The sequence below is a fragment of the Aythya fuligula genome, chromosome 7, assembly GCF_009819795.1.
Source record: "Aythya fuligula isolate bAytFul2 chromosome 7, bAytFul2.pri, whole genome shotgun sequence".
NCBI lineage: Eukaryota > Metazoa > Chordata > Aves > Anseriformes > Anatidae > Aythya > Aythya fuligula.
Window position 1 is genome coordinate 11376690 of NC_045565.1, and position 15008 is coordinate 11391697.

The following is a 15008-nucleotide window of genomic DNA, read 5'->3' on the forward strand; positions in this document are numbered from 1 at the left end:
CCCCCCAGCTTACAGCATTTTCCCACCATAATGTTTTTCTTCTAACATAGTTTCTGTCCCAAACAAAAGGATGAATGACAGGCTTTCAAAGAAATGAACAAGGGGAAAATGACTGAAGAAAAATGACTATATTGGAGTTTTATTGCTCGTGCCCAGGATAAACAATTTTTCAATTGGTGTTTCCACCATCAGAGTTTCCAGTAACCAACTAGGTATTCAACCTAGATGTTATATTTGATGCACTAACAAGTGACTTATTTGGTCTACATGTGTTAAATGAAGAAAAAATCAAAACATTATATATGTATAGGGAACTGAGCCAGCAGAGGTAGCTGTTGGCACAACAAATCAACAGCCATTAAAATATTTTTCCATTGAGCATTCTACATTTAAAGAAGAAAATGTTTTCTTAAACCAGATATTCAGACCTTGCACAGTCTCCAACATCGGAAATTCAGCTAAAACTTACCTGTTCCTCTTTCAATGTTTTGCTTTTTTATTTCTTCAAGACTGCCCATTTTAAACCCCTATTAACAGCTCCTGGTTCCTAGGCACCACATATTTTCCATCCTCTCCATATGTATTCCATCAACACAAAGTTCAGAAAGGATGAGGCAACTCCAAATAATCCCAAGGTTGGCTTAAATACATATATATATATACAGTTTATCAAGTAATTATTCTTCTGAACATTTTTGAATACCATTTGGACCTCTTGCAGATCCAAATTTGAGTTGATCTCCAAAAGATGGGGTTAGAGAACTTTGAAATGTGGGTAAATTTGCATAACTCTCAAATCAGTACACTGTCCCTCTAGCTGTTTACATGAGCTGTCACTGTGAACAGTGGCAAAAGGCACTCTCCCAGATCTGGAGGTCTCATATGGTTACTGTACACATACCTTTGCTGAAGCTGACAGATCACAGAGAACCTGCAGTCTCTGCAAGTGTTTTAATAATCATCTTCAAGAAGACTTCATGGGTCTTTCCAAAAATGTTTCTATGCTAAGCTGTACATTTCATCATGTTGTAGCATCAGTATTATGCTTAACAGCCACTATACTTCAACTAAACAGTCTAAATGCTGGACATAATGGCTTCCTAACTATTTCCAAGATCACAAAACACTGGCCCTTTTGGTAGGATAACAGCAGGTCTGCATTCGTCTCATCGTGATCAAGGGCCTTGTGGAGTCAATGCAAGAACTGTGGACGAACTTATCAGAGTGGGCGGAATTCAATTGCACATCCACAAAATTTTAAGTAGATGCTCTTCAAGTTTAGCAAGTTCTAAAGGCACTTCACTTTATCTTACATTTCTTGGAATTTATCTGGCTTTCAGCCCATACTCCAAGGACTGTGTACGTATTTCAGATTTCATGTTTATGTGAAATGGATAAACAGCCCTTGAAATGAGGCCTGAAATTCATGTCTCTGTACCTTTTTGCCTGTGTTTGTGCAAGCTCTGTCCCCTGCAAATGGCAAAGCCTTCTAGGTCCCACTGCAAGGAAAACAAAACTCAAACAGGAGTCGTGATCTAGAAGTCTGCTTGTACTATGAGTAAAATCTTTCTTAGTAGTAACATTGTGCATCTCTAAGAAGCACTAGTTCCTAGCCTTTCTTCTAGCACCTCTTGTGTCTCCTACCCCTTGCATCCCAAAGTAACAATGTGTGTACTGAAAACAAGTGTCAGACAAGCACTCATGTTATGGGTACTCCTTTTCAGTGATAAAAAAAAAAAACAGGGCAAAAAGCCCTTAAACAATTCTTCATTTCTTGAAGCAAACTCTTGGCAGTTTTCTGGCTGCTCTGGATCCCATTCAGAGGAGCTTACCTCCACTTCGTCATTTCGTACCTCACTTTTTTTTGACACCATCACAAGCACCAGGTACCTAAGACCTAAATACTAGGAACATGCTTTTGGCTTTTACACCAAAGATGTAAGATCATAGCTGATTTAAATTTCTCAAAAAAAAAAAAAAAATCAAAACCAAAACCTCGCAAGATGAACTCTAGTCCCATCTTTTAGCCTTTTGAACACTTTCCTCCACCCAACCATTAAATGAAAAAGGAATGACTACAAGGGGGTTAGGAATCTGAATTTTTCTATACTGCTGTTATTATAATGGTGTACTTCCCTAACAGGGAAAATTGTCTTGGTATTTGCTCCTGCATACTAGTAATGTGACATTATTGACATAGAAAAACGTTCTTTACCAATATCAGACACCTTTATACAAATCCAGGGCATTTTTTTTTTACTTAAGTAGTTAAACCAACCAAGTAAATCAACATACTTGAGAAAAAGTGCGTTAGCATTTGGCTGAATTTTCCAAAACAAAGGTGGGAAGAGACAGATGAGTGATGTTAACCCTGCAAGGAGGCTGGATGCAGTTATCCTTGTTTGCTGCCAGGGCTCATTAGCTCTAGTTCACCACTGATCTTAGGGGCATAATTACCCAGGCAGCTCAGAACACGGTCAGAGACAGAAGATGGTTCTCTGCCCCTGTCTATGAATCCTAGGAGAGCCTTTATGAAGTCCATATCATGCAGTGAATTTGCTAAGCAATCAGCAAAATAGACTTTGCTGCCCTCTACCCTGCAAACTCCTGCTTCTTCCTCCTCCAAAATCAGTCCAGCTGATAGTAGTATACATATCCAGTTCACATTTAGTTTTCAAATAAAACTTGGTGAACATACAAATCACTCAATTTCTTGCTGCTAAGTGCTATTTAAGGCAAACAACAGACAACAAAGAGAGCATAAATATTTGTAGTTAAAATTAGGTCTGTCTGGACAGAAATATTTGAAAGTCAGGATTTCATTAATAATGATGCAATTTTAAAACTTGCATAACTGATTTAACACAGACCAATGCCAGTCCTCAGTGTTTGTGAAGTTTTAGTTTTTGCCTTCTAGGTTTCATATAGCCAACACTATCATCCCCTAGGCAACAGCATGAAGCTGCGTCAAGGGACATTCAGGCTAGATGTTAGGAAAAGGTTCTTCACTCAGAGGGCTGTCAGGCATTGGAACAGGCTCCCCATGGTCATGGCACAGAGCCTGCTTTTGGACAGTGCTCTCAGACACATGGTCTGTGTGGAGCCAGGAGTTGGCTCCAATGATCCCTGTGGGTCCCTTCCAACTTGGGATAAGGCTCTAGTCTCCTAGAAACACAGATATGGTTAAATGTTGTTGGAAAACAAACAAACAAACAAAAAAAAAAACACAAAGTGAAGACATTTCATCTACATAAAATTTTATTATCCTTCAAACTCTACAGATACGCAATTTCTCCAGCCTTAGCAAAGCTCCCCTAGGCAGACAGGCTTTCAGTCAACTGTCTCTGACTGAGAACATCTAGGCTACGTCAGATTTTAGACCTAGCCTTTCATTAATAGTCAGACACAAAAGGACAACTGAAACCCTGACCACCCGAAAGGTTGCAAAGCAACAACAAGGAAGGTTTTCATCAATTATATTTGAATAGAGAATCTTTCTTCTGTGATGATCACTAAATAGTTAACAAGCCATTGAACTGCATGTTCAAGAAAAAGATGCATTTTACGTTTCAAGCTGTGATCCGAAAAACATGCAACTATTTTTTCACTTCTGAAGCTTGTGGTTTTATCTTCTCAGCAGCTTCAAGGACAGATGGAAGGCTGACTTTGTCACCAAATTCTTTCTCACGATGTTCCAGTAGAACACCCTAGTCAAAGGCAAAAAAGAGAAATTCATACACTAATCCTGGTCTCCCCACAGGAGATCAACTGACCAGCAATTGAATAATGCCAGAAAATAAACCTCTAGGCTCCCAGGAGGCATGAAAGCCTCCTAGGTCGTTTGCAGTACCTGTCTTCCTGCCCCAATCACATACACGCCTCCCAGGGTGAATCCTTCGCCTTCCAGGTTACCGCTATAGCCATTTTTCCAAGCACGGAAGAAATTTTGCCAGACTCCAAAGCGGAAGAAGCCCGACATCATCATTTTTCTCCTTCGTGGACCATAGAAGCTTCTCTGCAATGAGAAAAAAGCAATCTCAAAGTGAAAAGGACTTTTCCTCCCAAATGAAAATTAGGAAAACAGACAACCTGGTTTCCAAGAAAGGCTATAATACAGAAAAGATGAAAAGACAGAGCTCAAAAGCAATTTCATCTGAACTAATCTCTTTAACAAACTACATGACCACTTGTATCCAGACAGCTAACCATTGTTACTGCCACCATGCATGAATCGTTTTTTTCAAATGATCCACAGCTATTTAAGCACCATAAACATTTACAGCCACATTGCTGAGAACAAATGTGCTTTACGATAAACATCATTTTTCTTATTTCTGAAGCATGGCAATATAAATGTTGGTCAAGAGGTAACAGTGGTGCCGAGTCCTGAAACTATCAGCCATCTGCTTATTTTGCCCTTTTTTAAATTGTTTCCTTCAAACAGGCACAATGGGGAAGGAAAGCAAACGTATCTTTTAGTTGACTTTGAATATTAGGCATTCTTTTTCCTTCAAAAGCCAAGGGATTTGTAAATGGGTCTTTTGAGTTAAGTAAAAACATATGATTTTGTAGGACATCAAACTGGCAATACAACACCTATGTGCTGGGAAAAGCCACATGCCACAATGTTGAATTACTTGCATTTTTCACCTTCAGACCTTGAGTCATACATTATAAACATCAGCAAGTTACACAGCCAGTGGAAGAAAGGAATAGATATTAATAAGCTATATTGTTTATCTATTAAAGGGGAGAAATAATCCTGCAAAAACGTATTATCAGTGCATAGCTACAGAGCAGTTTGTAAGCTGAGCAGGTTATATATAGAAAAGCAGAGCTAATTAACTTCTTAAACTACAATGCTACTAAACCCTTTTTCATTAGAACACGTTCTATCTATATCATACCAGCTCTTCAAAGAGGACATCCATAAGGTTGTTTTTAAGCAACGTCCTGTCCCCTGCCAAAAAATAACACACTGACTTCATTATACCTTTTCATCCAGAAAGATTTCTCCTTTGAAGTAATGCTGAAAATCTTCCACTTCAGTCCCTATCTTCTCTTTCACAACTGCATAGAGAGGAACACCCAGCTTGGACAGCTGAGGTTTCAGAGAGGAAAGCTCAGAAGCCTCCTAAGAAAACAAAAAAGAACAAACATTTCAGCAAGTTAGTTAGAAGTTGGAAGCTAGAAAGCTTCACCTTGAATTTCAGAGCATCAGAAACATGTACATTCCAGCTTGAAGTGCAAAACAAAAACAGACCTATGAATCAGACATTTAGGCCAGCTCTACTGCTAGGCAGGTCTTCATTACGTTTAATGGAATTGTCTTCCCTAGGCAGGGAAAGAGACTTTTGGATCATTCACTGGATAAAATATTAAATATTATCTCACACCAAAGCAGGGAAACACATCACGAGCCTTTCTGCAAAGCACTTGAGGGCTCTATGCAGAAGTATAATATGCAAGTCTAGAGTAAGTGGTGGGGTATAAACGCACTCTCCGTCCTAGATTCCCCGTGAAAACAATCAGGTAATTTCTTCATGTACCTTCAGTATCTCAGAAGCAACACTTTTTGTAGTGTGTAAGCACATACGGTGTCAGCAGTCATCTGCTGGCTTTTTTGTTCTGAAGGAAACCCAGCTCTCAGTTTGAACAGCAGTCTCCAAAGTTTCTCCAATGGAGAAAGGTCATTTTTTTTACTGCACAAAACTCCCAGAAAGAATTCTGCACAACAGCAAAGAAGACTATTTACATCAACACCCTCAGCCAACTAAGTGAAATGCCTTAACTCAAAGGTTTTTGGGATATCTAGACCTTACAAGTACCAAGTAACACCCAGATAGGGATGAAGAGAGAAGACAAAAGACATTAGAAAAAGACACCAGTGGGTGAAAGGGTAGGCAGAACATTCCAGAACATTACTCTTGATTTTTTTCAGAGGAAATGAAGAAGGATGAATCAGCATCACAAGCAAACAGTGAACAGTGAAGTGTGAGACTTAAAGGATCATAGCTTAGGCTTGCTAGACCTTTCCCCTATTTTCTGATTGTAAAGACTTGCTAATTATTTTCTGTTTTCCTCTAACAAAATACCTTGTGATCCTCCTAGAAGGGAGGTTAATGGAAATTTTATCTGGATTTTTTTTTTTTTTTTACAGTTCAAAATTCTCATAATCAACAAAAAAAATCTGTATTGTGACATTAAGTTTTCCAAGCTAGGGAAGTAGGGCTCCCTGTAGGATCAGAAATCACCACTTCTGGAGAGAGAAAGATACCATGAAACCCTGATTATCCTTTTGCCTTTAGAAGAAAGGCATTTCAGCAATTTAGTGTGGGGAGCAGCGGGGGCTGTGTCTCCTTCATTTACAGGGAAGGGAGAGAGCAAAAACAAAGTAAAAACATTGTTAAGTTTTAAAATGATACAGCAACAGAAAACAAAACAGCCTCTTTTTGTGGGCAAATTACTGCACATAACAGCTGTACAGTTACTGTCTTTATCGTGGACCTGTGACCATTTCATCCGGTCCATGAAACTGTTTTTCTTATATTTGTAAAAAAAACAGACAAGCACACCCCAGCAGAATACTTTCTCCCTCCATCAATGCAAGGTCAAGTTATAAGACCAATTCCCATTTTGTTTTGTCTCTCTCCTAGTTCAGCTATGGCTCTTCTGCTACTTTAGACTGCTTGAGTTGCATTTCACCTACAGTACTTAGCAAGCCCATGGAACTTTTGCAATGGCTGGAGCACTTCATCACTACATGGCTGGATCCAGACTCTGAGTTGTAGAAGTATTGTACTGTTGAACATACGCTATTGTAATAATAATAAAAAAGGAATCTGATGATTTAGGATAGAGATGATAAAGATAAATGACTTAAAAAAAAAAAAAAAGACAAATTTAAGTCTACAGCCCTCAGAGGTTCTCAAAAGTCCAAAGAAATCATTTCAGTAGGATTTGTGACATTACTTTGCAGTGGATTAATGGAAACATGTCCTCACCACTGGTACCAGCTCAGTGACTGATAAAGTAGTACGGCCACATTTCAAACCCATCTCTGTGTCCAGGGACATACACGTACCTTCCTGGTGCAGTCAACAAGGACAAAGTTCGACATCCTTTCCAAAGCATAAGATAGTGGGAACCAACTGTAGTTTTGTCTCTTGTGGAAAAATAAAAACCTACAGCCTCCAGATATGGCAAGTCACCTGTATTGAACTATTCTAGCAGCTCAAAGGCGGTGATAATGGGGAAAGAAGTAGTTTACATACTACAGAGAAACCTTGGTAAACAAACAAGGACAGCTTTCTCAGGGGAAAGGCAAGAGTCAACTCACAAAATGATTTGAGTAAACAGCAATCCAAAATAACTTAGAGATTTTAAAATATTTTTCAAACATTTTCACCTTTAAAATGAAAAACAATTATTTGCCATAATTAGCTGAGCAGTACAGTAACCGCCTCTGTTAAGAGTTTGAAGTCTTGAACCAGAAGAAAGAATTAGAAAATTAAAATTTCTCCCTTCCTATTTTTTTTCCCTGAACGAAAAAAAAAAAAAAAACAACAATTCTTTAAAATGGCCTCTTTACTACAACTTAGGAAGTCAGCTTTAAAAATAAAGACCACCAACCATTAATGAATTCCCATCTGACTCTATCCAAAAGTCACAGAGACAGGCACCCAGCACATTTTCTTCCTGCCTACGCTACACCTGTTCAGAGAACAGAGCACTTTAATCTAACCTGTCATAAGTCCTACGCATACTTAAGTGGTTATTACTGATGGGAGCAGATCCCTTAATTAAGTGGTTACAATATAAATTACCCCATTTTATGGAGTAGTGACTAACAACATAATAGCTATTTTCCCCCATAGCTATGAGAAAAATAGTGGCCAAAGCACAAGTTATGGCTGTTTCCAAGCACATTTTACATTCAAATTTCATTTCAAGCGTCACCTCTCACCTCCACCCAAGAAGCCTAATGCCAGCCTAAGGAACAGATCTTGTTTCTCAATCCACCTTGTTAGGAACCAGTAGCAGTTTGCATACACAGTCTGTGAGGAAACGTGCTGTTTCTGCAACACATTCTTCTTCAGACTCCTTACCTTTCTGTCTCCCCTTCAGCACCCAGAACAGTGAGGGACTCCCCTTTATATGCTCCCCCCCCCCTTTTTTTTTTTTTTTGCTGATGAGCTTTACCTGATTACTTTCTGCCAGCCCTATCTTCATCTGGTTTTGACCAGAGATTACCTAGCTCACAGGATTTATTTTGGGCATATGGAATATGACCATGTCATAAGACTCATTACTAACGGTATTTTGGGTAATCTCCGCTTCTAATTATTGTGGGCTAGATCCCTGGCAGATGTAAAAACATCAGGCACCAGTTGCCTTCAAAAGGAAAATACTCAGGATCTAGACTATACAAACTTGTTGCCAAGAAAACTGAAACTACGTATGTTGTTAGCTGGTGACTGGTTTGTGCCAGGAAACAAGAAACTTTCAGAAACTCCAGATGTATCTGATGATTGTCCCATTCATCCGCTCCCTTTATTTAAAGGAAATATACGCAAGTAGGCCATAATTGCTCTTAATTTATCCCCAAATCCAACACGTACCTCTCTGCACAAAAATCATCCAGGTCTTCGCACAGCCATTATCACTGCACCATTCTTCTTCCATAGTTCTCCTGCTTTGAAAGTTCTTTGTTCTGTTTATACAGGAGAAATAGCATCAACAATAATTATTAACCACTCTTATTAATAATGATTAATGCTTTGAAGACTAACATAAAGCATTGCAGAGAATTCCACATTCAAATACAGTTATATTGCAGGAATCTTCTATGTGCCTAACAGAATATTACGTGCTTTATTGATTTTTTGGTGTGTGTCATGTTTCACCAACTGAATTACAATTTAAAATAGACCTTTCAGAAATATCAATTGTGGCTGGTTTTCCTTCCCCAGAATCATCTGCTACCAAGGATATCCAACTACTTCCCATAACTAGGGAAGACTAAGAAAAACTGTTTACATACCTAATGTGACCTGTGTGAAATCTTCTATCCCCTACAGAAAACCTTCAGTTAGGGAACATTAATCCTTCTAAACATACTTCACTCTTCTTCAGTGCTTCCAGCCCAAGCCTTACAGAGGGGTTCTTATGTAAGCCCACTTATCAAAGAATAAGGGCTCAAACATCCAGAGTCTTACCTGATCCCAAAGTTTTTAGCTCAATTTCCTCCAAAAACTCCAATGTAGCCTTTTCTGGCTTGGACAAAAATAAGTCTGTGTTAGCAAGGACAATCCCTGTTACAGCGGCACCAATTGCTCCAAGACCAACAGACCACAAGCCCATGGTGAAGATTCCAAAGTCAGGTAGAAAGGACATTTCTGGAATGGGAAACAAGAAAGCAGCTCTAACACTGAACATTGGTGGTGCCAAGGAGGAAATAGATTAAAACAACAACTAAAAACTCACATGGATATTTTGGGGTTGACTGAAGATGATCTGTATGTTTATTAATGTCCTGACTTGGGTTTCAGGTTTCATTACAGGTCTGCTCCTGGCCCACATCAAAAACACCACAAGGTGATCTTACCTTTTTCTGGTACCAGATTGGCAAGAACATTAATGATTGAAGTACTCAAAATACAATGGGGAGGAAGGAGACAGAAGCATATGTGGGTAATAAAGAACCTTTAATAAGATGGCCTCTATGTTAGCCAGTACCTTCAATTATTACAGTAGGACAGTGGTTTCTTTCAAAAAAGAGAAAAAAAGTATTTGTAAACATATTTTTCCTATTTTAAACAGTGCATTTTACCAACATACCACAGAAGACTTTAAAAAAATCTCTATGCAGCTCAGCATAGCTGGCAGTCTTTCCTGTTCCCTACAGTTCCACACCACAACCAAAGCAGACACAGGGCCAAAATCAGAGCTCAGAAGACGTCCCTGCACACAGAAATATGTAGACTTGCAACCTTAGGCACAGCGATCCGACATTACAGACATGTCCTGGACAGCACCTTTTATATGCAGACCAACTTCCCACTCTTTCTAAAGCAGATTGTGTAGAAATCTCATCAGGAACAGACAAGTTAAACTCACACCCATCAGTTAGAATGGGTAAGTTTGCAATAGAAGCCATTACATATGCTGGCTTGTGATTTAAAAGTACAAACGCTGCTTGTTATTACCAGTGATTGGTTTAGTAGCTTTTTTTTTTTTTTTTTTTTTTTAAACGAGCAGCCACGCTTCTCACAAAAGCCTTCAAAACTCAGTCCTGACCCTTCCACAAGTTTCACAAGCCTGGAGAGGGCTGACAGCCACCTTCCAGTGAGGCAGTATCAGTTCTGTGGTGCAAGAACGCAAGCTTAGCCCTGCCTAGAGGTCAAAATTCAAGATCCAACTGCGAGCAATAACTGGTACAAAAGTCACTGAATTTTGGCAGTATAAGAAGTCACTGCCTGTCCACATCACAGTAGTTATGTGTTATAAAGGGCTGCAGATTTATTTCCTAAGTCACCCAATACTTCAGTATTGCACCAGCATTTTCCACAGCCATCTGCAAAACCCCATTCCTTGATATACTGCTTTGCTGAGCATTACTGCCTGTATATATAGTTCTGTTCAGAAGAGATTTGCTTCCCCATAAATATAGGAAAAACATCACTGTTTTGGATGCGACTAGCAATACACCGGAGACATGCATCATCTTTATCCCCACAGCCACCTTTTGTGTCAGAGACACATTCCCCAGATTTTTCCAGGAAAAAATCTCCTTAAAAACTATTTCCATCCTTAAAATTAGTTCCAGGATAATACTGATGACCAAATGCAACCAACTACCAACCTGCAGAAACAGTTAGAAACACTGAATAAAGTGGTGTTTCTTCCTTTCAACACCATACTTGGTGCCAAGGAGGACCTTATCGCAATATCTAGAAACGTGAGCAATCCAAGATCCTGAGCAGGAAACAAGGGCAGTTTACACAAACACAATGCAGATAAGAGAACTTATTCTACACAATTTCACCGCTTATTTCTAACACAGGGAACCCTTCCTTGTCCTTATCTCGTTTGCCTACATACTTTTTTTCAGGCATAAAGTCATACTGTAACAACAGTGTGTAGATATCTGCCTGTAACTCGTATCAGAGACCATTCTGACCCCAGCCTTTGGAATGAGCAAAACATAACTTGAAATGCACTGCTGTAACGCGCCAGTGTCCTTGCATTAAAACTTGCTCTCCTTGGCATACCCAAAAGGCTAGAGCCCTGTTCTCTCCCAGCATTGATTGATTGTCCAACTATTCCTTCCACACTTCTCTGAGCAAGACCTGTTTTTCCTCTTCATTTTCAGATACAAGAAGAGAGGGCTATAAATACCAAGCATTATTGCCATGCACGTTTCATTTGTGTACTGAAATGCTGTCAAGTTGTCGGCAACTGCTAAACGAGCAACTTCTCACACAGCTTTCCATTTCCGATAGCGTTATGTCATTGTTAGCGTTATTAGCATTGCTGAAAGCCAGCTCCACTATTAGTTTACATCCACTCCGTTGTAGCCTCATTAATTGATTGTTAACCTTAGCTCACCTCTTCAGTCTAGTTGGGTGCAGCTCACGGACAGAAGAAAATGCAATTTACTAAATGCGCGAATCTTTTGCTATTTCTCTAAACAGGGACACGGGAGAAGCTCTGCAGGGATACTGAAATCCTCCCCCCACCAAGCAAGCACCGCAGCGAGCCCCTCTGAGCAATCCACGCGGGAACGTGCAGCCGGGGTTATTCCAAACCCGCTGCCCAGGCAGCCGGAGCCCCGACGCATCCCTTGCACCGCTCTGCAAGCGAGGAGCCCCCAGCAACACCAGCAGAGCGGAGCCAGCCAGCAGCCTCCCCCCTTTGGCGTGCAGCCTCCCACGCAGCAGGTAACCCCAAATCCCCACCATTCCTCCGGGCCGACCGCCACCCGGCGGGAGGGCAGGACGGGGCCCCCCAGGACCCCTCCAAGCCCCTCGCGTGCGCACTCACCCGGAGAGCCCCCGCGGCGGCTGGGGGGGAGCTGGGGGCGCTCCCCCACCGCAGCCGCCACCCGCAGCACTGAGCGCCGCAGCCGGCCTGCGGCGGGTAGGAGCGAGCAGAGCTGCCCAATCCACTGCCAGATCGCTTACAGAGAGCTCAACCCACCCACCCCCCTCTTTTTTTTTTTTTTTTTTTCTTTTAAGCTCAACCCATGCATACCATCTCTATAAGGAGGGTGGATTGGGGAGTGCAAGCTTTCTCGAGGCTGAGAACGTAGTTCTAAACTCTAAATTCTGCTGAAGTAGGGGTTTTGTTTGTTTGTTTGTTTTTCCCTGTAGAACCATGCATTTTTACAGTAAATATTTTGCTTATGTTTCAGTCCATTCTACTTTAACAATCCCCAACCCCCCAGCATACCCAAACAACACAAACAGCTCTGGAAACAATTAAACCATCACACTGTTGGAAACTAGTTTCAATAGAGAGGATATACTGGTGAATTAACTCGGTGTTAACATGGTTTACCAGCACGTTACCAGCGTTTACGGTAACATCCCTTCACTGAAGAGCATAGTTTTTCTCTGCAACTATCAGACCTGCACGCTCTCAGCTCTGCTAACTTCTCCAGGTCTCAAAACCTCCAGAAATGGATACACACTTCTCTTTACAGAGATGAGAGACTAAAGAGGGGGAAAAAAAAATAAAAAATAAAAGGAAAAACATCTTTTTGTGTGTTTTTGTGGTGGCCACAAGCGATCTCCAAGATAACAGTGACTTGTTTTCTGGTCTGCCAGTACTCAGCTAACCAAAATTTAAACAAGCTAAGCCTTAATCCTGCTCTAAGTGCCAGTTGATGGTCTTCACTTGTGTCAAGACAACCAATTAAAACATGGCTCTCTAGATGCCTCATTTCCCTCCCACCCACAAATGGAGAAAAAAAATGTCATTAAGAAGATAGCTATCCTTAAACATTTATTTTAGCAGTGTAAACAGGACCCATTGCAGCTGTGACAAAAAATACTGGAAAGTCCGTGTATTCGATTTGTCAGTAAAAGTCATGGTAGCGCAGACTTTCTTGCATACTTTTCTTAAGAATACAGCTGAGCAAAAGTGGAAACATTCAACCAGCACCGTCACAAGCCGGACTGCACTAGTACATAGCCCCTAGCCTAATAAGTCTTTCATCAGTTGTTTTTGGCCACTGCCTTTTCATCCCTTCTCTTCTCTCCCATCTTGAACCTAAAAATCTTTCAGAGTTTTGTCACAACTTGCATATCTCAAACACAAACTAAGCTGATGATTTTTTATGAAACATTCTCCCCAGAAATGAGTCATCAGATTGCAAATATCTTTGTAATTAACTCCTTTTAAAGAAAATTTACAATTCACAATAAACCGGTGACATCCTCATCGGAATTTGATGAGCTTTTAAATACCCTTAAAGATTGCAAAACAGAGCAACCTATCTCACTTCAAAATCAGCTTTGCTTTACCCAGGGATTGGACTAGAGAACCTCCAGAGGTCCCTGCCAATATAATTCAATCACCCTTTAAATACCAGAATCAATGAACAAAGAAACCTCTTAACATTTTTGAAGGCAAGAATGCATTTTTTTTTTTTTCACAACTTCCCCTCCCTTCCTTTCCTTTCTGTCATTGTAAAGATCCTGCAAGAAATCACTCCTTGTGTCAATAGCAGCAGTCATCTTTTCAGGCTTTTTCTCAGCCTGCCCATTTCGTTACCAATCTCAGCACTGGGTCCCAGCTGAAGAAAAAGTTTCTGTGTCAAGCAAGCAAACCACACTCCTTTGAGAGGAAGTTAGTTGGCAGACCATATAACCTGCCCCATTCTGAAAACGTTTTAAAGAAATCCAACAGCTCGACTGCACTTTCCTTTCGAGCAAGGGAGAGCTCTTGTGCCCTTTGGAAATCTTCCAACTTGCGAGGGGCATTCAGAGGGAGCTCGATGTTGGCTCTGGGATGACAAATCAAGCAGCGAACCAGAGACACCATGCAGATGGGAGGCAGCACTGAAGCACAGCCCCACGAAAAGCACCATGTGAGAATACACCAGGCTGAATTCGCTGCTGGGGGCCACAGCTGGAGAACTGCATTCTGCGGGAGGCCGCAGAGGTGGGGAAGGAAGGGGAACAGCACCGCCCAGCAAAGCCACAGCACGCTGCATGCCTGGCAACGGGGCTCTCGGGTTTGAACCCTGCAGTAAATACTAAATATTAACTTACATTTTCCCCCCTTTTTCGCTTTTGTAGGCCTTAATCGTATTTTAACCTTCACACTCCTCACGTTACAAGGAAATCGTAGTTTCTCGTTGCCGAAAGCACGACCACAGGCTAACCGACAGCAGCTCCCGCTGCAGCCCAGGGGCGGCGGCGCCGTGCCACCACCTCCCGGTGCCGCGGAGCGGGGCAGGCAGCCCCGCGGCCAGCCCACAGGGACGCCCCGGGCACTGCCGAGCCTGCGCAGGGCGAGCACGCCGGGCACCGGAGCTGCGGCCGCTCCGCCGTGCCTACTTACGGGCAGCCCCGACCTCGCCGCCGCCGGAGCAGCGCCGTGGGCCCCCCTCGGTCGCCAACCCCTCGGCGGCAGCAGCGGGGCCGAGGGCGCGAAGCAGCCACCGCCCCCAGCGCGCCCCCGAGGGCCCCGTGCCCTTCCCGCCGCCGCCAGGGCCCGCCCCAAGCACCCCTTCTCCTCGCTCGGACCGTGGCCAAGCCGAGAGGCTCCGACCCCGCGACACGAGCAGCGGGTGCCGTGCCTCAACGCTCGGGAGGCGGGCAGGCCGCGGGGGCAGCCCGCAGGCCAAGAAGGCGGTGACCTTACCATGGGAGCAGCGCGATTGATGGGGCACTTGGAGGGCCTCGATGGATGGATATAAATATACTGCGCTCAAGAACAGACTTGCTCAGATAAGGCAGCCAGTAACAACATGTCACACAACATGTCACAACACCACT

The 15008-nt window shown here is 42.2% G+C and overlaps 1 protein-coding gene across 2 annotated transcripts; it reads right to left on the minus strand.

Annotated features, from left to right (window-relative positions):
• Positions 1-3236: 3236 nt before the first annotated feature.
• PRXL2A (peroxiredoxin like 2A) lies at positions 3237-14397 on the minus strand. 2 transcript variants are annotated; one of them, XM_032191689.1, is made up of 6 exons: positions 14280-14397; positions 9219-9398; positions 8622-8713; positions 4994-5134; positions 3851-4015; positions 3237-3707 (listed from the first exon to the last, which is right to left on the minus strand). In XM_032191689.1, exons 2-6 carry the CDS (start codon positions 9394-9396, stop codon positions 3597-3599), a joined length of 687 nt encoding a protein of 228 aa, XP_032047580.1. In that variant the 5' UTR covers positions 9397-9398; positions 14280-14397; the 3' UTR covers positions 3237-3596. The 2 variants fall into 2 exon arrangements, with proteins under 2 accessions (XP_032047580.1, XP_032047579.1); XM_032191688.1 differs by lacking the exon at positions 14280-14397 and adding an exon at positions 12046-12124.
• Positions 14398-15008: the final 611 nt, after the last annotated feature.